The 23,277-nt window shown below is 38.8% G+C and overlaps 1 protein-coding gene across 1 annotated transcript in view; it reads right to left on the reverse strand.

The window, feature by feature from the left end:
* Positions 1 to 22,390, reverse strand: part of LOC136857426 (ribosome assembly protein METTL17, mitochondrial) — a 115,988-nt gene extending 93,598 nt beyond the window's left edge. The window contains exons 1-4 of the mRNA XM_067136079.2: positions 22,236 to 22,390; positions 21,951 to 22,110; positions 21,616 to 21,747; positions 14,830 to 15,100 (exon numbers count right to left, since the gene is read on the reverse strand). Of these exons, the coding sequence (XP_066992180.2) occupies positions 14,830 to 15,100; positions 21,616 to 21,747; positions 21,951 to 22,110; positions 22,236 to 22,262 (590 nt within the window). The 5' untranslated portion in view covers positions 22,263 to 22,390. The remainder of the gene's footprint in view (positions 1 to 14,829; positions 15,101 to 21,615; positions 21,748 to 21,950; positions 22,111 to 22,235) is intronic.
* Between the last annotated feature and the right edge of the window lie 887 nt (positions 22,391 to 23,277).

Below are 23,277 nucleotides of genomic sequence, written 5' to 3' on the forward strand. Positions count from 1 at the left end.
AATTCAAGGTGATACCATATACTGAGAGCGGAGAGAGCATTGTTGCAAAGCCGTGCCTGTGGTGATGCCCAATTTAAGCACATTCAGAAAGATAAATTTCCCAAAATTTTAAACAAGACCCGCACCCAATTTTGGAAACGATATTTAAAAAAAACAGTGCAGATGGTATTCGAGATTATATGGTATTTTGATATATATACGCAAGTATTGTGTGCATCCTAAATTTGTATCAAATACAATCAGTTTTTCAGAAATATAAATTAACTTACCGGTATTAAAAATTCATCGCGTAAAGGCCGCATCCTACTATCTTTTTGAAAATTTTGGTATAAAAAGTGCAACGATTATGCGGTGAAATACGGTAAACACAGGTAGTTATTATGTTACTAAGCCTGTTGTCAATGATCAAATATTTGAGGCATGTAGTTTCAAAGGTGGCCAAATCCCATTTTTTATTGAATTTCAGATTCTACCACTATGGAATCTCTAATGAACACGTGACACTTTGGCGGTGAAACTGAGTTTCAAAACTGACTATAAACTGTTTAAAACTGCTGGTTAAAATGGCCATTATTTCATAAACGGTCAAGTCCATGTACTATTAGCTTCAAAACCGGCCAAATTTGTTTTCATCCAATGACAGAGTGGACATCGATCCCGTGACCAGCTGTAAGCATGTAAATGAACATGGCAGATTGTTGCAGATATGTGTTTTCTTGCAGAAAAAGTTAAATTTTGATTTAATTAATCATCTCCCTGAGTTAAATGTTCCTAAGGCTCCTAATACTCTTCTATTATGGAAGAAACAGAAAAGTGTCATTCCAGAAAACGTCAGCGAGACCAGTCTTCATGGAAACGGTCGCGAGAAAAAGAAATGAGGTTAGTACTTCAAAACAATGTCCTGATAGCCTTTATTGAAGTCTCGGTAAAATATTTTGAAGGCACAATAGTTGCTGACGGTTAGGTTTTAAACATTATAAAATCAAGTTTTGAATGTGATAAAGCATGCCATGCACGCTCACTTTCATCTTAAAATTAGCCACACAATTTAGGTTATATTTTTGTTGCTTTTGCGTTATGCTGAAATCACGTTTGTTATAAAGGTGTTTTTACCTGCATAGCCTATCATTAATAATAATATAAAAGAATTTATTGGACTCCAACCTATTCAATACATTACTGGATGTTAACATTTTTAGTTAACCATCGTTAAAATGGAGACATGTTTCGCCCTCCATGTGGGGCATCATCAGTCATATCAAAGCACCTCAAAATTAAACCAGACGTCTGGTTGGAAATTGTGAACAATATATGTAAGAAAGAATACATTAAAAACACGTACAAAGTCCTATCCTAAACGAAATAACAACAGACTAGTTACACATAGTAAAATACGCTAGTGGTTTCTTAATACAAAACTTCTCAGTTCCTCCAAAAATTCCTTAAGAAACACTTCACATTTCACAATAAACACCCTATTAAAAACTCAATAGAATTATGCGAAACTTTAAATAAATTTAATTTGCAGCCTAACCACATAATGTGCTCATTTGACATTACCAATATGTTCTCGAACATTCCCGCTAAAAAAACTATCGAAATCATACGAACTAATCTTTCTAAACACAGCACCTTAAGTCAGTTAGAAATAGAAGAATGCTTACAATTACTAACTTTCGTCCTTCATAACAATTATTTTACGTTCAATAATAAGATATACAAACAAGAAGGTCTAGCCATGGGTGATCCCATTTCGGGAATACTCGCCGAAATTTATATGGACAACCTCGAAAATAGTAAAATAACAAACAGCATTAACGGTTTGTGTCTTTGGCTACGCTATGTCGATGACACACTAGCAATAATAGACAAAAGCTGCAATAATAGTGAAGACATACTAACTTACTTAAACAGCCTTGACAATTGCATCAAGTTTACTAAAGAAGATGAGGACAATAATTTCATCAATTTTTTAGACATTACAATCACCAGGACCTTAAACAATTTCGATTTCTAGATTCACAGAAAACCTTCATTCACTCCCACAACCATAAAACAAAATTCTCTTCACCCACAATCGCACAAACAAGCCTCATTTTACAGTTTAGTGTACAGAACGTTAAAAATTCCCATGTCAACCGTCAATTTAAAAAAAGAAATAAGTACCATAAAAGAAATAGCTGTTTTCAATGGATACAATCCCTCAATCATACAGAAAATAATCAATAAAGTGAAACTGAAATTGGCCACAAACCTCTCCCCAATAAAAATTAATAAGCCTAAATATGCATCATTCACCTACATTAACCCCATTATACATCAAATCGCTACCCCTTTAAAAAAACATGATATTAGGGTAGCCTATAAGACCCATAATTCTAATCAAAAGCTATTTTTCAACCACAATAAGATAAACTCGGACAACAATAAATTTTCGGGCTCTGGCATTTATAGACTGAAATGTGCTGAATGTAACAGTTCATATATCGGTCAAACTGGTAGGAGCTTTGCAATTAGATATGCAGAACATTTCAATGCCCAAAAGCACAATAAACACTCAGCCATGAGCATCCATATGAAAGACACCGGACATAGCTTTACCACAATCGAACAGGATCTCCAAATTTTAAAAAGACTAGATAAAGGCAGGCTCATGACCGAGTTCGAAAATTTATACATTTTTTTGGACCAAAAATATAATAAGAATAAGAATTTAAATGATCCAATAGACAACCAAAGCCCTCTTTACGAACAATTAATATTTTCGCTCAATAGTTTAAATCTGAAAGAAAAAAGACTTGTTAACATCCTCAAAACAAGCTCTCCAAGCACCCCCACTAAGCCGCTCAACTCATCACGCCCCTATTCTCCCTCCAATACACACAACTCCTCCCCAAGCGCCAATCACATACCCACAGCGCCGCCTTCTCAAATCCACTCCCCTCCTCTAAGACGTCACACGTACAACACGAGGAGCAGGACATTAGCGACAGCCAGTGCTCCACAAACCTCCTAACAATTAGGTAACAGCTCAACAGCTTTCAAGGTAAATTTTTAACTTTCACATTTTTCATTTCTCAATGATTTCCCGTTTCTTTTCTCTTTCCGTCATTTCACTTAACTAATTAAGACAAATCCTCCATTTTCAGATTTCCCTCACATGTAGGACAGCTCAAACACCGATTGCACTGCACAACATTTTCGACCGTTGCCCATTCAACCAACAACTGACTTTCCCACACTTCAACAACAAAATATACGCAAATTTTTAGTCAACTAGGAAGAACCTAATGATGTTTTTAACTATCTTCATTTGAAGCTGGTGTTGTTTTAACTCTGTCTTAGCACAGCAAAAGCTGTTCACTTGCACTGTGCACTCCATTCAAATAGAGAGTGACCAACGGAGTTGACTACCTCATGAATCCTAGGGCGAATTATTTTGGTTGGAGCCAAATTACAAATAGACAAATTGGAATGTTTTACATCATCAATTTTAACAATTATAAATAAGTGTACAGTAATTATAAATTGTGTTTTATTTTGCCAACATTTGTATATACTACGCAGAACTACCATCGAACTCAATACCATACGGACTTTGATTACTTCCATTTTTATACTGTGCATATGATAACCTCATTTTAATATTAAGAAACCACTAGCGTATTTTACTATGTGTAACTAGTCTGTTGTTATTTCGTTTAGGATAGGACTTTGTACGTGTTTTTAATGTATTCTTTCTTACATATATTGTTCACAATTTCCAACCAGACGTCTGGTTTAATTTTGAGGTGCTTTGATATGACTGATGATGCCCTACATGGAGGGCGAAACATGTCTCCATTTTAACAATGGTTAACTAAAAATGTTAACATCCAGTAATGTATTGAATAGGTTGGAGTCCAATAAATTCTTTTATATTATTATTATTATTATTATTGAGATTCTTTCAATACGGAAAATAAAATGATTTTCATTACTTGCAATAGCTTATCATTGTCGCATAACCTTCCTCTAAAGAGGATACTCCTTCCTCCTTTCAGGTATTCATCAAAGTGTTTACCTGATTATCCTACCTGCAATCATAGAGGGAAGAAAAGTGAAAATTACCGAAAATGAATTATATTTAAAAATTTCAGCATGCATTTTGTGCATGCCATACTAAATAAAGCCAGGATGCTTTTATTTTGAAGTACTGTTCAAGTTCCCTACCCACACAACGGCGGAGCAGAAGTTAAGTTTGTTCAGAAAAGGGAATAACTATCGAGTACAATATTGTGAATCAAGTTGGGATTCGACTTCCAGTGTCCCATGGTTTAAAAGGAATGGACTTCACGTTCCTGTAGAGACTAGATGAAAGATTCCTATTTTCATCATATATTCAACACTCAGTTCAACATCACTTTTAAAGCTCCATCGACTGATGTTTGTTCAAAATGTCTGCAGTTGGCTGAAAATTTGAAACAAGAGACTGGTAAAAATAAGAGAAGCAAGTTAATGATCGAGACAAGAGTACATAAACTGAGATATAGGAAATTTTATAATATCTTAAGGGAGGAAAAGATCGGACTGTTGACAATTGCTTGTTGTTTTAAGGGGCCTAACATCGAAGGTCATTGGCCCCTAATGGTATGAAATGAAAGAACAAAAATTTCAAAGGCATCCAGTGACCAAAATAAAAATAAAATATGTCATGAAGAATGAATGGATGGAGAGGAACCCAACAAAACACAAAACAAACAAACAAACAAACAAACAAACAAACAAAAACCAGTGGATCAGACACAAAACAGATCGAAAATAACATTATTACCGACCAAGGAACCACTTATAAAGCACAATGATGCTTGGTGTCTAAAGGGGGTGCAAAATCCACGTCTAAGGCCCCACAGAATGATACATGTCGCGAGTAAAATAGGACCATGGTATGTGTCATGTTGGGGTATTAATCAGAAGTAGCGAAGACTCATGGTGTTCCACAAAAGATGGTACTACTCACAAGTATTGCAATACGTACAAGTAACGCAGACCTATGGTGTGTCTCACACAATGGCGCAACTCATAGCCAACGCAAACCGAGAAGGTTCCCCAGCTAGGTGTACTAAACACGGGCGCCAGTATTCCCGTGGTGTTCCTCACATAGTGGGTACTAATCACAGGCAACGCAGACCCACGGTGCTGCTCATATATAGTGGTACAACTCACAGGCTACTCCCAGAACCGCGGTTTTGCTCACATGGGTACGATGCACGGGTACTAGAATCCACCAGGCCAGGCTTTTACTGCTACTAATCACAAACCTATTTTGTACCAAATTTAGTGGTACTACTCGCAAGTACAGGCAACCTATGGTGTTCCCCGCATGATGGTATGATTCAAAATTAGTTTCATGGTTCTAATTCAGTCAGCCCTTGGTCGCCCCTTTTAGTTGCCTCTTACGAGAGGCAGGGGATACCGCGGGTGTATTCTACATGTGCGTCCCCCACCCGCAGGGGGTAGTGTGTTTGGTCCGCGAGAGGTATTTTATTTCCCTCAAGTCCACCGGCAAGCCGGTTAGGAACCCCCTATCCGCCACCTGGGAGTATCACCTCTCCCCCTGCTACGCCAACGTAGCAGGTTCGTGGGACTGCTGACAATTGATACAGTCATTTCTGAAAGGGCCTTACTCCAAAATCTTAAGTTTTCAAGAGCAAAGAAAAACATTCTGTGGGTGAGTGTATGGAATGTAATAGGATGGGCTTTCCAATGTTGAAAGAACATAATGAAATGGATATCATACCATTACTACAGTTGCTAAGCTTTGCAATCTCTTGGAAAAAAATAAGTACAAAATCTTGGAATAAGGTCCTTTCCTTGAGGAAGTAATTCATACGCATAGTCAAATTAGGTTTTTAGTAGTGTTCAATCAAAGTACATACAAAATGGCTTTACTGACCATCATCACCAGCAGTGTTACGTACAGGCCATTTCATTAAATCATCGTAGAAATACCTATATTCATGCAAAATATAATCAAGTAAACGTTGAATGCCTTGCATTTTGTTCCTGTTAATAGCCACTGGGCCTGTGTAAGCCTTTTCAAAATTAAAAACAACAGACACTCCCGGAAATAAAAGATTGAATGTATGCTTCTGTAATCCTCGTACATATTCAGAAGCCACAACACCTGACTGTAACTTACTATGTTCAAAATGCATAAAGGAACATGCTTGAAACCTGACTTTCTGGCTTTTTGGAACATGTCAACCTTGTGTTTCGTTCGACAACCCCCCTTTACTACAGTATGTTGGCCACCACTTTAAGAAGTTGTAGATATCTTCAGTTTCTATTAGTTTTAGGGTGAACTTACGATTTCTGGAAGCATTGGCAATCATTTCATGATATTCTTTCACCGTATACACTCTATCGACTCTTCTGGTTACACGTTTCACCATGGAAATTTGCTATCACATACATTACCCGAATGTCCACGAATCGGAAAAAACTGTTCCACTTTATCAAAGCGTTTAGTGTCTACCAAAGATGCACACATTCGAATCATACAGTGATTCCTATTTTGCCCAACACAACTGTCAGAAAACAAACGTAGATCTTTGACTTTTTTTTTATATAATCAAATACGAAGGAGCACACTTCATTTGCTCTGTTCTTTGCCTTCAAAACACTTGTCATGGAAACTAGAAAGAGGCAAAACAAATAAAACATGATTTTGTCATTCTATATTCAGATGCAATATGCACTAATAAAAGTACTAATATACTGATACAGCTATGAAAGCATTGTGCTGACCTGCATTGTTCACCGGTTTTTCTTTCTGCAACATGTTTACCTTTACGGGTAGTATACTCGTGACCTTTCACTCTTGCTGTTTTTATAACATTCTGTTCGAAATTTTGAACGTTACACTCTTCTTTCTTTCTTTTCTTGGTACTTTACGCAATTTTACATCTCACAACACATGTTCAGAAATAACAACAGTTGAACTACAAAAAGCGAATCGTATTCGATAGATGGCATGCGATGATGTTCATCATTGAAAGGGCATTATTCCTAGAGTAAAGCCCTTTCCAAAATAACGTCGCTATAACGAAGTCGCAAACACACACTTTCAATGTGTGGGATGTCCTTTTCATGCAGAAAAATGTATTTATGTGTATAGATTCTGGTACCGTTCTTAACTCATTTTGTCAAAATTTGGAATAAGGCCCCTTGAAAAATGACTGTATCAATTGTATTTGATTGCCAGAAGAGCCTGGTCCTGCCCAAACTATGTGATCAAAGTGCCTATTATAGCAGGCAGTTCTACTGCTACAATTTTACTATAGTGAAAGGATGATCACATTCCAAAACTTCCAAAGAAACCGTATCAATATACACCTGGTGTAAAAATGAGGGACTAAGGCTTCCAATCAGAGAGTGTCCGCAGTATGCCATGAACTGCAAACTAGTGTTTTACTTAGCATAAACACTGTGTGCCTTGCAGCAGATGGATGTACAGGGCAAAATAAAAACATAGCAATGTTGACAATGTGCTGTAAATGGTTTTTTGATGCACCAGCTCACATCAGGAATATTCTAATAATTTTTCCAGTTGTAGGACAATCATATTTATCTCCAGACAGGGTATTTGGGAGAATTGAGAAGGAGGTAAGAAGAGCAGAAACTATATTGGACCCAAGAGATTATCACAATATCTTCCAAAGTCACGGATCAGTGAAGGTACTTGGAGAAAGATGGAATGCTTACAACTGGAAAGAAGATGCTCTCAGTGTCATCAAGCCAACTTCTGCACTGCATTTCAGGTTGTCACAATGTAAGAGGTTCCTTTTAAGATGAAGTGCTAAAACAGGCAATATTCTTGTAAGAGGGGAAGAATTCTAACACGCCGACACTGGATTACAAAAAGGCATCACTAAGAAGCATAAAAATTTCCTTGATGTGAATCCCAAACAACTTCCGATTAGAATACCTAAAAAACAAGATAAAGTAAAAGATGTGAACAATCTATCAAAACATTTTGGTTGTGAATGGAGAAAATGGGATGATTTACAGTGGTACAAAAATGTTTTTGATAATGGCAACATTCAGGAACAGGCAGACAATGAGATAACTTGTGTGAAAATGTATATCAAGACATTAAAATTACTTGAAATCAGCGTTGTCAATTTGACAGTTTGTCATACAATGGTGAATGTGATGTGATGTATTCAAATGAATCAGTAACTTGAATATAAAATTATTTCTTAATAGCAGTGTTGATTTCTTTTGCAATATAACAAAGTTTTTAAGCTACCCACTTAACTGAAGTTTTGAATCACACCTGGCCAAGTCCATATTGATGAGTTGCAAAAATGGCCAAGACCTAAAGTCAGTTTCAAAACTGGACAAGCCCATTCTTTAATTACCGGTATATATATCTTTAAAAGTAATACTGTATTTCCCTACCAAAAAAAAAGTGCTAGAGATGGATAAAAATGCATCAACTAAAATACTGTGACACATATGGTGTTATTTTGAGCCCACAATATATGTAGAAGTTTTTGTCTCTCATGAAAAAAACAAGTTGACGGACTTGGCCATCTCTGAAACTAGACACTTCACTTTCGAATACTGAAAATTTTGGTATAAAAAGTGTGACGATTATGCGGTGAAATACGGTAAACACAGGTAGTTATTACGTTAATAAGCCTGTTGTCAATGATCAAATATTTATCAAATTCAAGACTTCACATGTTCACTTTTTTTTTTTGCTAGTTGCTTTACATCACATCGACACAGACAGGTCTTATGGAGACGATGGGACAGGGAAGGGCTAAGAGTGGGAAGGAAGTGGCCATGGCCTTAATTAAGGTACAGCCCCAGCGTTTGCCTGGTGTGAAAATGGGAAGCCACGGAAAACCACCTTCAGGGCTGCCAACAGTGGGGTTCAAACCTACTATCTCCCAAACACTGAATACTGGCCGCACTTAAGCGACTGCAGCTATTGAGCTCGGTCACATGTTTACTTGTCAAATCGCTTTCAATACTTGACAAGTCTTCAGAAGTCTTTGATAGAATTGAACGATTAGAATAAGTTCTAATTGACCTTCAAGACATGCTGGGATTGCTGGAACGGGAATCAAAACAACGAAGATCACTTTGTCTTCATGACCGAGGGATGTTTTGTGTGTATTAATTGCCAAGTCTGAGGCACATCCCTGGCTATATTCACTGGACCCCGTGGAGTACCACAATCGAATTAATAAGACTGAAGAGTACGAGGATATTGCAAGAGAAATATCTCAATGAAATGGGCAGCTTTTATGTATATTACCTTATGGTAACCTACAAATAAACACTATCAGCAATGTAGACATGATATGGGATTTTGGGCTTATGCCGTGTCAAAACAAGGTGAAACTCCTTACGTTTCACAGAGAACTTTGCTCCGCGTCTTCAGAAGCAAATCCCGGCTGTCTACGAGGAAGTCTTCTACAATAATGAGGGTTTGAATTTAAGAATGCATTACTGTTGGAGCTGTAGTGATACAATATATCAATAATAAGAAATTCAGTAGATTTTTGTAAAAGTTTGGAAAGTTTCAAACTTCTGCCGCATCATTACTTATGTTCATATGACATAAATAATATGTATGCAAATATCCCATCAGTAAAACAATAGAACGAATTTAACTAGTCAAGGTCGTCTAGGGAAGTAAAAGATTGAAAGATTCATGAAAATTCTACAGATCGTCACAAAAAACAACTATTTTACGTTCAACAACAATATTTATAGTCAAGAGGAATTACCAATGGGAGCTCCAGCCTCGGGTATCCTAGCCAGTATTTATTTAGACCATCTAGAACACCGCAAAATAATTGGAACACGGACGTCCGGCAAAGGTTTGGTGTCGCGCCCATCATAGACAAAGTGAGGGAAGCCCGTCTCCGCTGGTACGGCCACGTCATGAGAAAACAGGACGATTCAGTTGCCAAAACAGCGCTCCACATCAACCCAGAGGGAACAAGACCACGAGGAAGACCGGCAAAGAGATGGACTGACAACATCGGGCAGACATGCACAGTGTTGGCTTAACACCAGAAGATGTCAACGACAGACAGAAATGGAGATGTAGCAAAGCAGCAGACCCTGCAAGTCGGGATTAATGCTAAGAAAGAGAGAGTTTAAATTACAATAAAGAGAATTACTTAGATTCAACAATCTATGAACTTAAGTGTGATAAACGTTTTGTCACGTACATGGGGCAAACAGGTAGGAATTTTCAAACTAGATATCTTGAACACGTTAATGCCAATAGACACAAGAAATATTCTGCTATGAGTGTCCATATGGGAGATACTGGTCACCAATGTACTGGCTTAAATAGGGACTTGACCATTTAAAAAAAAGTGAGCAAAGGGAACCTGATGAGCAATTACGAAAATATTTATATAGGTTTGGACCAGAGTATTAGCACAAACAAAAATTTGAATGACGTACATGAGAACAAAAATCCGTTATATGAAAAGATACAGTCGCTTTTATCATCACGAAAAATTAATAATTTGAAGCTACCTCCTACATAACAAAAATCCCACCCTCCGTTCTACATAGAGGCCGAGCTATTTCCCCCTCCCCTACTAATAACACTGCTCCACCCCACCTACTGCCCCCATTTAAGTTCCGCCGGGTGAGAGGAAACATAATTATAACACGCGCAGTAGCGTGGCGAGAAGCAAGTCAGAGCGAGGGTCAGATGTGAAACAGCTATAGGGAGTTTCACCAACTTTGATGGTAAGCTTTTATGTCATACATTCGTGATGGAAACTCATTTCTTAAATTCCCAGGGGTTTTAAACCTATTAATTTTATATATCTCTTTCTTTCCAGACCTTGTCTTTTAAAAAGGAATATTCAGAAGAATATGGTGGTCACACAGCGCAGATCTTTGCCATACGACAGGCTATCTCAAAAGCATTAGATTCCTTCTACCAGAAATAGCTTATTTTTTAAAAAGGAATTTCCATTATGAATTAAAGCTATTAAATATTCTGATGTGTATTTGGTCCCATATTCCTATTCTGAGGCCAGAATTTAAATCTCCCTCAGTCAGTACACTGAAGCTACCAGCTACTAGCATTGGATGTCATATTTTCAAGAAATGTCATTCAAATTTTAACACTGAAGAAAATTTTTTTTTGCAAGAAGTGATGAACAATTTTATGTAAATAGTGTGTATATTTTGTCTTTAGTGTATTCTCAAACAATTCATAAAGGACATGGGTTCTTCCATTTTTAAATTATTAGACAGCAACAATGAGCATTGTAATCTGTTATGAGACGTTATGGCTGGCATGTCATATTTTCAAGAAATTTCATTCAAATTTTAACATCGAAGAACATTTTTTTTTTTTTTTTTTTTTTTTTTTGCAAGGAGTGATGAACAATTTTATGTAAATAGTGTGTATATTTTGTCTTTAATGTATTCTCAAACTGTTCATAAAGGACATGGGTTCTTCCATTTTTAAATCATTAGACAGCAACAATGAGCATTGTAATTCGCTACAAGACGTTATGGCTGAAGAAGTCTCTCAAATGAGATGAAACATGTTCCAAAGTACATTTAATATATTTTTAAATAGTTTTCACTTATAAAGTGAAGTGTACTGATTGGGTGGATCATTAAATCTAACACTAGTTCTTAACTTTGGCTATTTCTAGCCGGATGCCCTTGTAAGACAGACCCTCCGATGAGGGTGGGCAACATCTGTTATCTGTAAGTAACAGCGTGTTATTGTGGTGGAGGATAGTGTTGTGTGTAGTGTGTGAGTTGCAGGGATGTTGGGGACTGCACAAACACCCAGCCCCCGACCCGATGGAATTAACCAATGAAGGTTAAAATCCCTGACCCGGCCAGGAATTGAACTGGGGGCCCTTTGAACCGACAGGTACTGCACTGACCATTTAGCCAAGGAGCCTAACAAACTTGTTTGCTCATCCCGAGGTGGTGCAGCTCTTTTCAGCCACTCCCCCAATGGAAGTGAGCTGCAGGCACCATTTCAACCACATACCAGCCCTCCTGCCATTTTTAACCTTTTAAGTGCTGAGTTACCAGTTGACTGTTTGGTACCTCAGTGCTGAATTTTTTTCATTCGTATGTAAAAAATTTTCTAGAACCTTCAATTTTTAACTTATCAGTGGGGTGATTAGCTTAACATGTTTATAAATATTAGTTGTTTATAAACCAAAATGCAAATGGAAAATCCCACACTTATGTTCAATAGTATTTTGAGAGAAAACAAAATTACACTTATGTGCCCATGCGTGGTGAACCATGCTCCATTAGCATGTTTCTCAAATGCAATGTTTTACTATGCAAATGAGTTGTGTCGACCTCAGTTCAAGGAAAAACTCATGTATTTCCATCGATGCGCTACAGAGCGCAGCACTCTGCATGATGTGTATTGACGATCTTTTCTGTTACGAGACAACTAGGTTTTATCTTTTTCACGCATATCTTTGCCTTGCTTGCTCGAGATATTTTAACAATGGAGCACAGGCGGCCCGGAATTGCCTTTCTCTGTTTTAGGTGGATTTTTAACTTATTTAAAAGAGCCTTTACTACATTCATATTGTAAGTTAAGTATGGATATAACACGTATGTGCTTATAGTTGTTACTTTATTATTACGATGTTGTAAACATTTTTTTACAATCCTTGATCACTGGTCGATGTGCGTCTTCGTACTTTGGTGCGTGTAATGGCCTGTGTGAGTGCCTGTGCTTGTTATTATGATCACTGTTCATCTGGAATTTTGGTCTCCGACTCATCGCATTTTTGGTGCACTTCGTTTTGTTGTACTTCGCCAGCTATGAAGCCATGACTTTCGTGTTGACTAAAAGTTTCATTTGGGTCGTACAAAACTCGAGCTTGATGGGCTTTGGTATGTGATCGTGCCTGTTTTCCCTGATTATATAAAGAAATATATATACAGTTATATTGTGCTCCCGCAGTGCACACTACTTGTTGGAATAAGCGACACCTGGGAGTGTGTTAAGGTGAGTCATGTGATGTGTATTGGCACCTCCTGTGAATGTTTTGAATGAATGCTGGTGTCTGAACGAAGTGAAAAATGGGCTATCGATTAGTTTATTTAAATTTTGATTTTAAAAAATTTGATCTTCTTTCTGTACCTTATTTTCTTTTCTTGGTACAGCATTGTTATTTATTTGGCCATGTCTTTACTTTGGGCTCGGCCTAACCATGTGTCGGCCATGTCTATATTCTTATTTTCTGTCATCGCGCATGCCTGTAAATCCTTTGTTGTTTTATATCTGTGGACCAGAGATGCTGTACTCAGCACTTTGTTGATACCTTCCCTTAATTTCTTGCGTTTTTATGTTGATCTCTCTGGACGTGTGGGCTGACATTCTTTTGTGAGTGGGAGGCTTCTATTGTTGTTTCGTGGATAGCGAAAGGAAAGATATGTGGTGTGAATAATGTAATGGAAGATAGGAAATTTGATTGGAATGCTAATTGTAACGATGTTGTTACTGAATCAGTGAGGTGGTAATAATATATTTTTAGTGTTTCATTATTAATTATGTTGAGCTCACTCCATGATGTCTAGAAGTACGCTTGAGAAGGTATCTTCATGTTTTATTTATTGGTTTGTCTTGTACAATTGGCCTCTTTTCCATGCTTCTTGATTCAAATACTACTTTATTAATAAACCCTGTCCTTATGTTTATTCAGCGTTTCATTTATAGTAGTCTTGGATAATCATCCTTGTTCATTAATAACGAGGGCCATCTTCAGTTCAGGGCTGTTTTTCTGCCTTCCCTAATCGGGGCCCGCACCTCAATTCTCCCGATATGCGCATTTATTTACATCGTGTTAGATATGTAGGGGAGGGGGTCCGGCTCAATGCATTACCTTTATACAAAGCAAAGAGCCCAAAATAATTATTTCCTAAAATCTGTAGGCAACTAATTCATGTAACTTCTTAGAAGTGTATAAGTTGATATTTTAAAATACTTTCCTAACCTGGAATGTGGTGATAGTTATATGTTTTCTACTGGTTTTTTGTGATGCCAATTTGTTCAACTATCTCCACCAACTCCACTGGCACAAAAGTTTCTAAAAAATCAATGATTTTTGGGTTGTCATCAAATACTACTTGGTCCTCCGAGCCCGTCACAGTTACTTGAAACTCTGGTGAAGAAAAGTAATCCATCCGCCACGAAAATAGTTATAAAATAGCTTTTGTACTCACCGTGTTTTTCTTCTTTCGTTTAGAAGGAGGCTCTTTTTCTCTCCCACATACAATATTTTCGGCACTCTCACTTTCAAAATCGCTTAACAGTTCATTAAATTGATCATCTCTATCATCACTTTCCGCTGTGGTTAATAACTGAAAGATTCTGTGATCCGAAATAACATCACTGCAAGAGAAACCAGATTGCTGTTCCGCCATGTTCGTTTACATCACAGATGAACTTCATACACGGCTACAAGAAGCTCTGTAAGTTACTTCCCGAAGCTATAATCACTGATCAATTAGTTCTACATAATGCCCAACAGATGGCAGAACATGTCAGAGATTAAATTGGCACTCGAAAGTGAACCGGGAAACTTAAAAAAAAAATTCTCACGCACTGTCTATAGACAGGAGTAGCAGTGGTGGACGGCCGCGTCAGCTCGTCTATAGGCGGGCGTAGCACTCATCGAGTTAAATTTCTGGCAGTACCGGGAATCGAACTCAGACCCCCGAGGACGGCAGCTACTAACACTAACCCTTACGCTACGGAGGCGAACATCTTCCCACTGAACATAAACGAACCGAACTTACCAAGTAACAGTTCCCACACCAGATCCAAAGTCAAGGAGTGTACGAGGTTTGAATTCTGGAAGTTTGAGTCTCATCTCTGAGAGTACAAAGTGCACCACAGCGTAATCGGCAGCCGCTCTACCAACCAGGTACACCAAAGACTGGTGTGCGTTGTACTGTATGGGCTGCCATGGGTATGTACGGTGCTTCACCAGCTTCTGGATCTGTCCTTGGTACCTCACTCGAAAGAGCTCCCTCTCTTTCTCTGAAAGTCTCGAACCATCAACACCATCTGCAGTAAAACAGTTGGAAATATCACTGTCAGCTCACTTCAGTCATTTTTCACAATTAACTACATAAAAATACACATACAAATTAAATAAACATAATTATTTCTCGATTGAAGCTGTCTTACTTTTTAAGAGATCTGGGCACAGCTTTCCTCACAAGTTGAGAATACTAGACTTTAAGACCTGTGATGACCCTCACCTAGTTAAAGAGGCTATGATGGTCTGTACTGTAGACATGTTCTACAGACTGGCTTATAGCATTTTCTGCGGAAGGTTAAAGAGCGACATTCTGATGTGTTCTTTCACCCTGGTTCTAACAAGCCTTTTTGCCATGCTAAGATTTGTCATCTGTCTGTGTGACGTCATTCGAAGGTTCAGATTTATAGTAAAGGCATATAATTTGAAGGGACGTATGGCACAGGCTAAGGCTGTTGTCTGTTTGACACAATGCAATATGATCAAGAAGCCACTAGATTGGGTTAAAACTTTACTAACTGTACACCACGATTCACTCCCGTAAAGCAAAGTTGGTCTGAAAACAGACCGACGTAAAGATAGTTTCGTCCGGGAGCTGACTTCCTTCTTACAGAATACTGTGAATCACAACAGCGAGCTCACTGCATTACCTTTAATACACCTTGATTCAATCTCACTTACTATATTTCCATCCTGAAAGAACACACATCCTAAATACTTGAAATTATCTACCTGTTCAAGCTTTGTATCACCAATCTGACATTCAGTTCTACTCATTTTACTCATTCGGGACAAATATTTTAGGTTCCCTATGGGAACCAATATCTACATCATTTGATGGCCAGGCAGGCATCAATTTTTGAAAATGAGACATAGCTCTCATAGTGCATTGGCACTGCTGGTGGCTTCAAGTAGCCTATGCAGTGGCCTCCACGGTATGCACTAGCCTTGCGTCTTGGGTGGTGTGCTAAGTCCCAACTGACGAGCCTAACTTAGCACACGAGGGCGAAACGCAGGCAACCAAGAATGAGTTAGCTGGAAAGTTTATAATGTCCAATAACGGACCATTATATTGGTATTATAAATTTACTCATTCGGGACAAATATTTTAGGTTCCCTATGGGAATCAATATCTACATCATTTGATGGTCAGGCAGGCATCAATTTTTGAAAATGAGACATAGCTCTCATAGTGCATTGGCACTACTGGTGGCTTCAAGTAGCCTATGCAGTGGCCTCCACGGTATGCACTAGCCTTGCGTCTTGGGTGGTGTGCTAAGTCCCAACTGACGAGCCTAACTTAGCACACGAGGGCGAAACGCAGGCAACCAAGAATAAGTTAGCTGGAAAGTTTATAATGTCCAATAACGGACCATTATATTGGTATTATAAATTTACTCATTCGGGACAAATATTTTAGGTTCCCTATGGGAATCAATATCTACATCATTTGATGGCCAGGCAGGCATCAATTTTTGAAAATGAGACATAGCTCTCATAGTGCATTGGCACTGCTGGTGGCTTCAAGTAGCCTATGCAGTGGCCTCCACGGTATGCACTAGCCTTGCGTCTTGGGTGGTGTGCTAAGTCCCAATTGACGAGCCCAACTTAGCACACGAGGGCGAAACGCAGGCAACCAAGAATGAGTTAGCTGGAAAGTTTATAATGTCCAATAACAGACCATTATATTGGTATTATAAATTTACTCATTCAGGACAAATATTTTAGGTTCCCTATGGGAATCAATATCTACATTATTTTTGTAAAAGCGCTAAGAATCTCTGCTATTTTAAACTTGATATGTGAGTCAATGGATACCTAACCCTATATTTTACATATAAAATGACTCTCGATTTACGCGAATTCACTATGCGCGGCAATTCTGCGGAACACAACTAACGCGTATAACGAGGTATACCTGTATGTACAATTCCCTGTCTGCATCAACCCTTGTTTGAAGCCATTTCTGATAAGCCTTTTTTTTTTTTTTTTTTACGTTTACAAGCTGCTCTCACTTCATCATTCCACCAAGATGTTCCTATCTTTACACACAGTTGTTATAGTTGGAGACCAAACATGACGACCTCGCCTCACACTACTACTCTCCAGCGGCAACCCGGTGTTTATTAGCGGCTTACAGAATTTACTATGTCTACTGTAGCTGGGGTTGCCAAATCCTCCACTACATTCGACACAAAGAAAGGATAAGACTGAAGAGAGTATGGAAGAAAGTGGCTTGGCAACCTCTCCACACCAAACAAGGATGATTTAGAACTCGTTAACTAAGAAGGGTGCAGGGTGAGAACGACTACTGGCTTCCAGCTCGCTTCCTGGAAATGAGGCCATCATGTTTTGTCCCCAACTATTCTAGGCATTCCCTTGCTGTTTCTATTACAGCATCCCTGTATGCCACCCATTCCCTTTCTATATGCTGAACCTGCTTACTGTCCACTGTTCAGAACTTTTCACTAATTATATTCGTGTACTTCTGTCTAATTTTCTCGTCCTGGAGATTTTCTACCCTTATTCGTTTGCAGACAGATTTCACTTTCTCTATCCTAGGCGTAGAGATTACTTAATTCACTACAGATCTGATAGTTGTCTGTATCATCAAAAAATCCTCGAAAAACCCACACATTCCTAACAGATTTCCTGAATTCGAAGTTGGTTAATACATAGTCTATTATGGATCTGGTACCCCTTGCCTGCCATGTGTAGCAGTGAATAGCCTCATGCTTGAAGAATGCATGCGTTACTGCCAAACCCATACTAGCACAGAAGTCCAGCAGATGCTTCCCATTCCTATTAGCTTCCATATCTTCCCCACATTTACCAATCACCCTTTCGTATCATTCAGTTCTATTTCCAACTCTTGCATTGAAATCGTCCATTAGCACTATCCTATACTTGCTGTTGACCCTGATCATGATGTCACTCAATGCTTCATAAAACTTGTCAACTTCATCCTCATCTGTACCCTCACATGGTGAATATACTAAGACAATTCTTGTCCTAATTTCTCCAACTACTACATCTACCCACATTATTCGCTCATTTACGTGCCTAACAGAAACTATGTTCCTGATTACTATTCCTGATGAACGGCGCTACCCCAGACTCTGCCCTTCCCTTTTTAACACCCATCAAGTACACTTTATAATCTCCTACCGGTATCTCTTCCTTGTTATCTCCCTTTACCCGAATATCACTTACTCCAAGCATATCCAGATGCATACACTTTGCTGACTCAGCCAGTTCTACTTTCTTTCTTCCATAAGCCCCATTAATATTGATAGCTCCCCATCGAATTCTATTTCGTTCGCCAAGTTGAATCCAAGGAGTCCCTCGCCTGTCAATGGGAATGGGACTCCGTTACTCCCATATTTCCGAGGCTTGCTTAAAATGTTCTGAGCTTGGTAAATTTGTGAAGCAGGATGCTACTCTACTTACACATAGTCCAAGTGAGGATCTCTCCTCTAACAGGTTAGGAACCACTGGTGGATTGTACAGTCCTAGCCGCCTGAGCATAGGGAGGGCCATGTCCGAGATGCCCACTCCCATTCCATAGCAAATGGTATCCCGACTCTCAGGACCACTTACTGGGCAACTCAGCCGTTGCCCATGGTTCACGAGCTAGGATGTGACTACAGTAACCCACACCATAAAGCAACTTGTAAATATAAAATTACACGCAAGTTTTGCACCTATTCTATTTCGTCATCTCCTTATCAAGCTTACATGAAATGGTCTGGAATTTCACCTCGACTGCTACCCAAAAACGCTGCCTTGTGTCACAGTAACTGTCACTCGGCTAGTGAACAGCCCCCATATGGCAACCAGTGATTTCCATCTCTTCCAACCGTTGAATAAGCACCTGGGAATGGCGAGAGATTTAACGACAACATGGCCGCTCAGTATGCTGTCATGACATGGCTTCAGGAACCGAATGCTGGCACCGATGCCTTGGTGTACTGTTGGAGCAAGTGCTTGCCTTACTACTGTGCTGTATATCCTTATACCCTACCTGTGCGAGCTTATTTCTTGAAATGACTTTGCACTCTCCACCCTTCTCAACTTCTTAAAAGCAATCAAATCCACATCCTTATGGCCACGCATTTAGTGCCTTTGCTCAGCATCTCCCCTCAGTAACAACATGTACAAGTTTACGACTACGCCCCAGCATGAAGTCTGGACGATGAATCTCAGAAATTTTCTCTTATATTACATATAGGATCGATGGAGTTCACTGCCAATGCTGAGGGCCCTTGTCCCTAGGGATACATTTACTTTCATATGAAAATGTAAAGAAATTGTGCAATAATGTTCATACCAGCCACATCAACTGGTAATGATATTGGCTGAAATATATTAAATATGACATCACTCCCAGAATTCAACACAGACAGATTGCATTACCAACCATGCTGCAGCAGCAACTAGTTTAACCCTTATGTTGTAAACAAACCAACAGTGAGAATTTAATACTCACACATACTCTTAAACAAATCAATACGTGCTCCCTCACTACCAACTTTCACCACATACAAGTACACGTGGAACGACTGTCCTTTGTTAACTTAACGCGGAGGCCGTGGTTGGGCAGTGCACAAGGCTGCTAACCTGTCTACTTAGGAACTAAGGGGCTAGTGGTGGAAAGGTGAATTAAAACTTTTTCCTTACCGTAATTTTTTCCTGAGAGAGATTGTCCTACGGTGACATGCTATTCTGTATGCCACACCGTTTCCTTTTCACATTTTCCTTTTTTTTTATCTTTTTAGCTTTTATTTCACACAGGTTGACAACAGAATCTAATCATCATTATTTACAGGAATTAGGCTATGTCACAACACATTTTACATTGGCCAAATAGGAATGCAAGTAGCTACTTCAGCAATGGAAAATTGTATGTGCTATTCTTCATTAGTTTATAAAAGTACATGCACTTCTGGGGGTGGGACGGTGGGTTCCTGGACATCGCAATGAACACATCTCTCTTCTGAAACTAATTCCAAGTTAATTTTCATTAATTTCTAGTTCCTTATTTTGTTATAAACCTTCAGTAGTGAGATGTCAAATTTTACCCCAAACATCATCTAACCCCTGTAAATAAACTTAACGTATCTTACTGTGCAAGGAAATAGAGCTTGGGCATGCCATGTTTTATCAACAGTTGGTAACATGCCTGATAATCCTATGAACAAGTAATGTAAGATGCTAGTGACAAGAGAACATCAATATGCGCACCGCACCAGGTCTGTGACAATAATATAGTTTTTTTTTTTTTTTTGTTATTGGTTTTACGTCGCACCGACACAGATAGGTCTTATTGCGACGATGGGACAGGAATGGGCTAGGACTGGGAAAGAAGCGGCCGTGGCCTTAATTAAGGTACAGCCCCAGCATTTGCCTGGTGTGAAAATGGGAAACCACGGAAAACCATCTTCAGGGCTGCCGACAGTGGGGTTCGAACCCACTATCTCCCGAATACTGGATACTGGCTGCACTTAAGCGACTGCAGCTATCGAGCTCGGTATATTATAGTTTAAAAATGTGAGCAATTTTCCAAAAAGAGCAAAATATTAGGCATTTCATTCTGCATCAAATCGTACATTGAGTTGTAAGCCGAAATAGAAGAAAACCACTTCTACGATGGATCCGAGTGGCTTTTTAACCAATTATGCAACTCATTCCCAAAAGATCCATTTTCCCTTTAAAAAATATGATCAGCACCACATTCCGTTTGAATCCTGACTAATGTATTTGGGATTCTTGAAATGATAATTCACCGACTGAGTTGCACATAAAACTGGAGATCCTGTGACTTTCCATACAATTTGAACAATTTGAATTTCAAAACTAAAAGCTTGCGTGTTTTGTAGGTTTTTCCAGACTATTACAGCCAATCAGTGCTCCAGAACATCAACTAGTCTTAAATTAACTACGGCCAGAAACCTCTTCTGATAACTTCTCATAGCTTACTTATCTCGCTATTTGCTTTACATCGCACTGGCACACATAGGTCTTTTGGTGATGATGGGACAGGAAAGACCTAGGAATGGGAAAGAAGCGGCCGTGGCCCCAGCATTTGTCTGGTGTGAAAATGGGAAACCACAGAAAACCATCTTCAGGGCTGCCAACAGTGAGGTTCGAACTCAATATCTCCCGGATGCAAGCTCACAGCTGCGCGCCCTTAACCACATGGCCAACTCGCACCGTCTTACTTATCTTAAATGACTTTACATCAAATAAGGTAAAACTGAGAATAGCTCTTCACCCAACACCACTAGAGCACACTGCAGCAACAAGCATACCCGACGCTCCCTTCTGCTAGCGCCTAACACAGTTGCTCGTACCATGCTACCAACTACTGACAAAACACTCCAGGAGGGGAGGCAGGGAGGGATCAGTGAAGGGGGATATACCTAATTCACCTTGACTATTTATGTACTTTATGCCAAGGAGTTATTCTCAAGTTTTACCTTTTTAAAAATGTAACAGATATTTTCAGTAAATATACTTGAGAATCACAACTACTACCTACATTTTCTTTCCACACTAAGTTGAGCATCAACTTGCTTTGCCCTTAGTTCCTCTTCTTCTAAGGGAAGATGTCTTGCATTTAAATATCTTGCAAGTGAAGCCCCCTCTACCCGCAAGGCTTTAACAGGCTTGTCTGCAAACAAAGAGAACATAGGATTCAAAAGACTAGTTTGCGGAAATCAAAATAACATTTCAATAACTGATACCATTAAAATCTTAAGCACACCACAGAGTTATACAAAATGTAACTAAGTCCTATACAATAGCAATATAAATTAAGTCCACATAACACGACATTTGGCACTAAAAGAAATTTGTAGGATCACCGGTACTGACCACGAATGACTGTCTGAATGGCTTGTGCAATTCGTTTAGGAAAATGAACTGTTCTGTCTTTAAGAACCCCTGGATGATGTCTCGCTTTTAACTTATTACTTTCCAGAGATTCACCAACGCTTCTTTCCAATTCAACCAACAACTTCGGTCTTGTTCCGTACTGAAAAGAGCAATGTAGACAGTAAAATGTTGATAACTTCGAGGAGCAAACAGAGGTTAGAATACCACAGGATAGTATATATTTATATTACACTACCCAAAGAAAAAGGAATGAAATTTTCTTACCGTTCTGAAATGACGCATAGCATTCATTTCTAGTGTCGTAAAAATAAATCACAGATAACAATAATTTCCTCCGTAAATCATGTTTCAGTTTACCCTCACAACTCACAAATAAACACAAAGAGAGCGGACTTCTTCTTTACAATTTAATAGGACACTTCTTCTTCTTCTTCTTCTTGTTCTTCTTCTCCTCCTGCTTCTACAGATAGGTTTGTTTGGGTTTGAGTCGTACTGTCTTCTTCTTCTTGATATTTGGTTGGGCTCTGTATATAACTAACACCCAGTTCCAATACTTTGTAAATGAAACACTGTAGAACACTCAGAAACAGTTAGTTATGGTGACTAAGAAAGACTTTATTACACAGGACAAAGATCACTGGTATGGGTGGAAAATTACATCGTGTGGGTGTAAGGGTAATAGACATAGGAGTAAGCACGGGGACACAAGGTACTATATCTTCACGCCGAAGTGACCCACCTTGGCGTCTTCTACTTTGACATACGGAACGGGTCTACAATTGGGAAGGACAGACGATAGAACACAACAACTAAAGGATCAAGTATTAAGGATGGAATAACACAAATAGAGGGTTGGAAGGTAGATATCGCGCAAAGTGTAATGTAAGCTTACCAATGACGTGTGATATGACGAACGATGTGTTACCTAAACCGTACCTACCAAGGAGCAACTTACCTACCAAAGAGAATTTACCTACTGAATCTGGATTTTGCTAACAAAAGAACAACGCAGTATTACACATGTGCTAGAGTCAACAAATGACAATAGTAAGGCGAACATTGTGTTCATGTGGTGCTAGAGTTGTATAATAACAAAGCTTAAACAAAACCGAATTAGGCATAATCGGGAATGTTATGAAGACTATGTAAGTGACACAACTATTAATGAAACGTGAATCTTATGGTATGTTTATAATATGATGTCCGTGTCATCTAAATATTTGTTTAATATGTATATTATGTCCGGTGACGGATTGTAAACAAGACAAGCAACACTTGTTGGAAGCGGTATTCGTAAACGGATTAG

The sequence above is a fragment of the Anabrus simplex genome, chromosome 1 (genome assembly GCF_040414725.1).
Source record: "Anabrus simplex isolate iqAnaSimp1 chromosome 1, ASM4041472v1, whole genome shotgun sequence".
Taxonomy (NCBI): domain Eukaryota; kingdom Metazoa; phylum Arthropoda; class Insecta; order Orthoptera; family Tettigoniidae; genus Anabrus; species Anabrus simplex.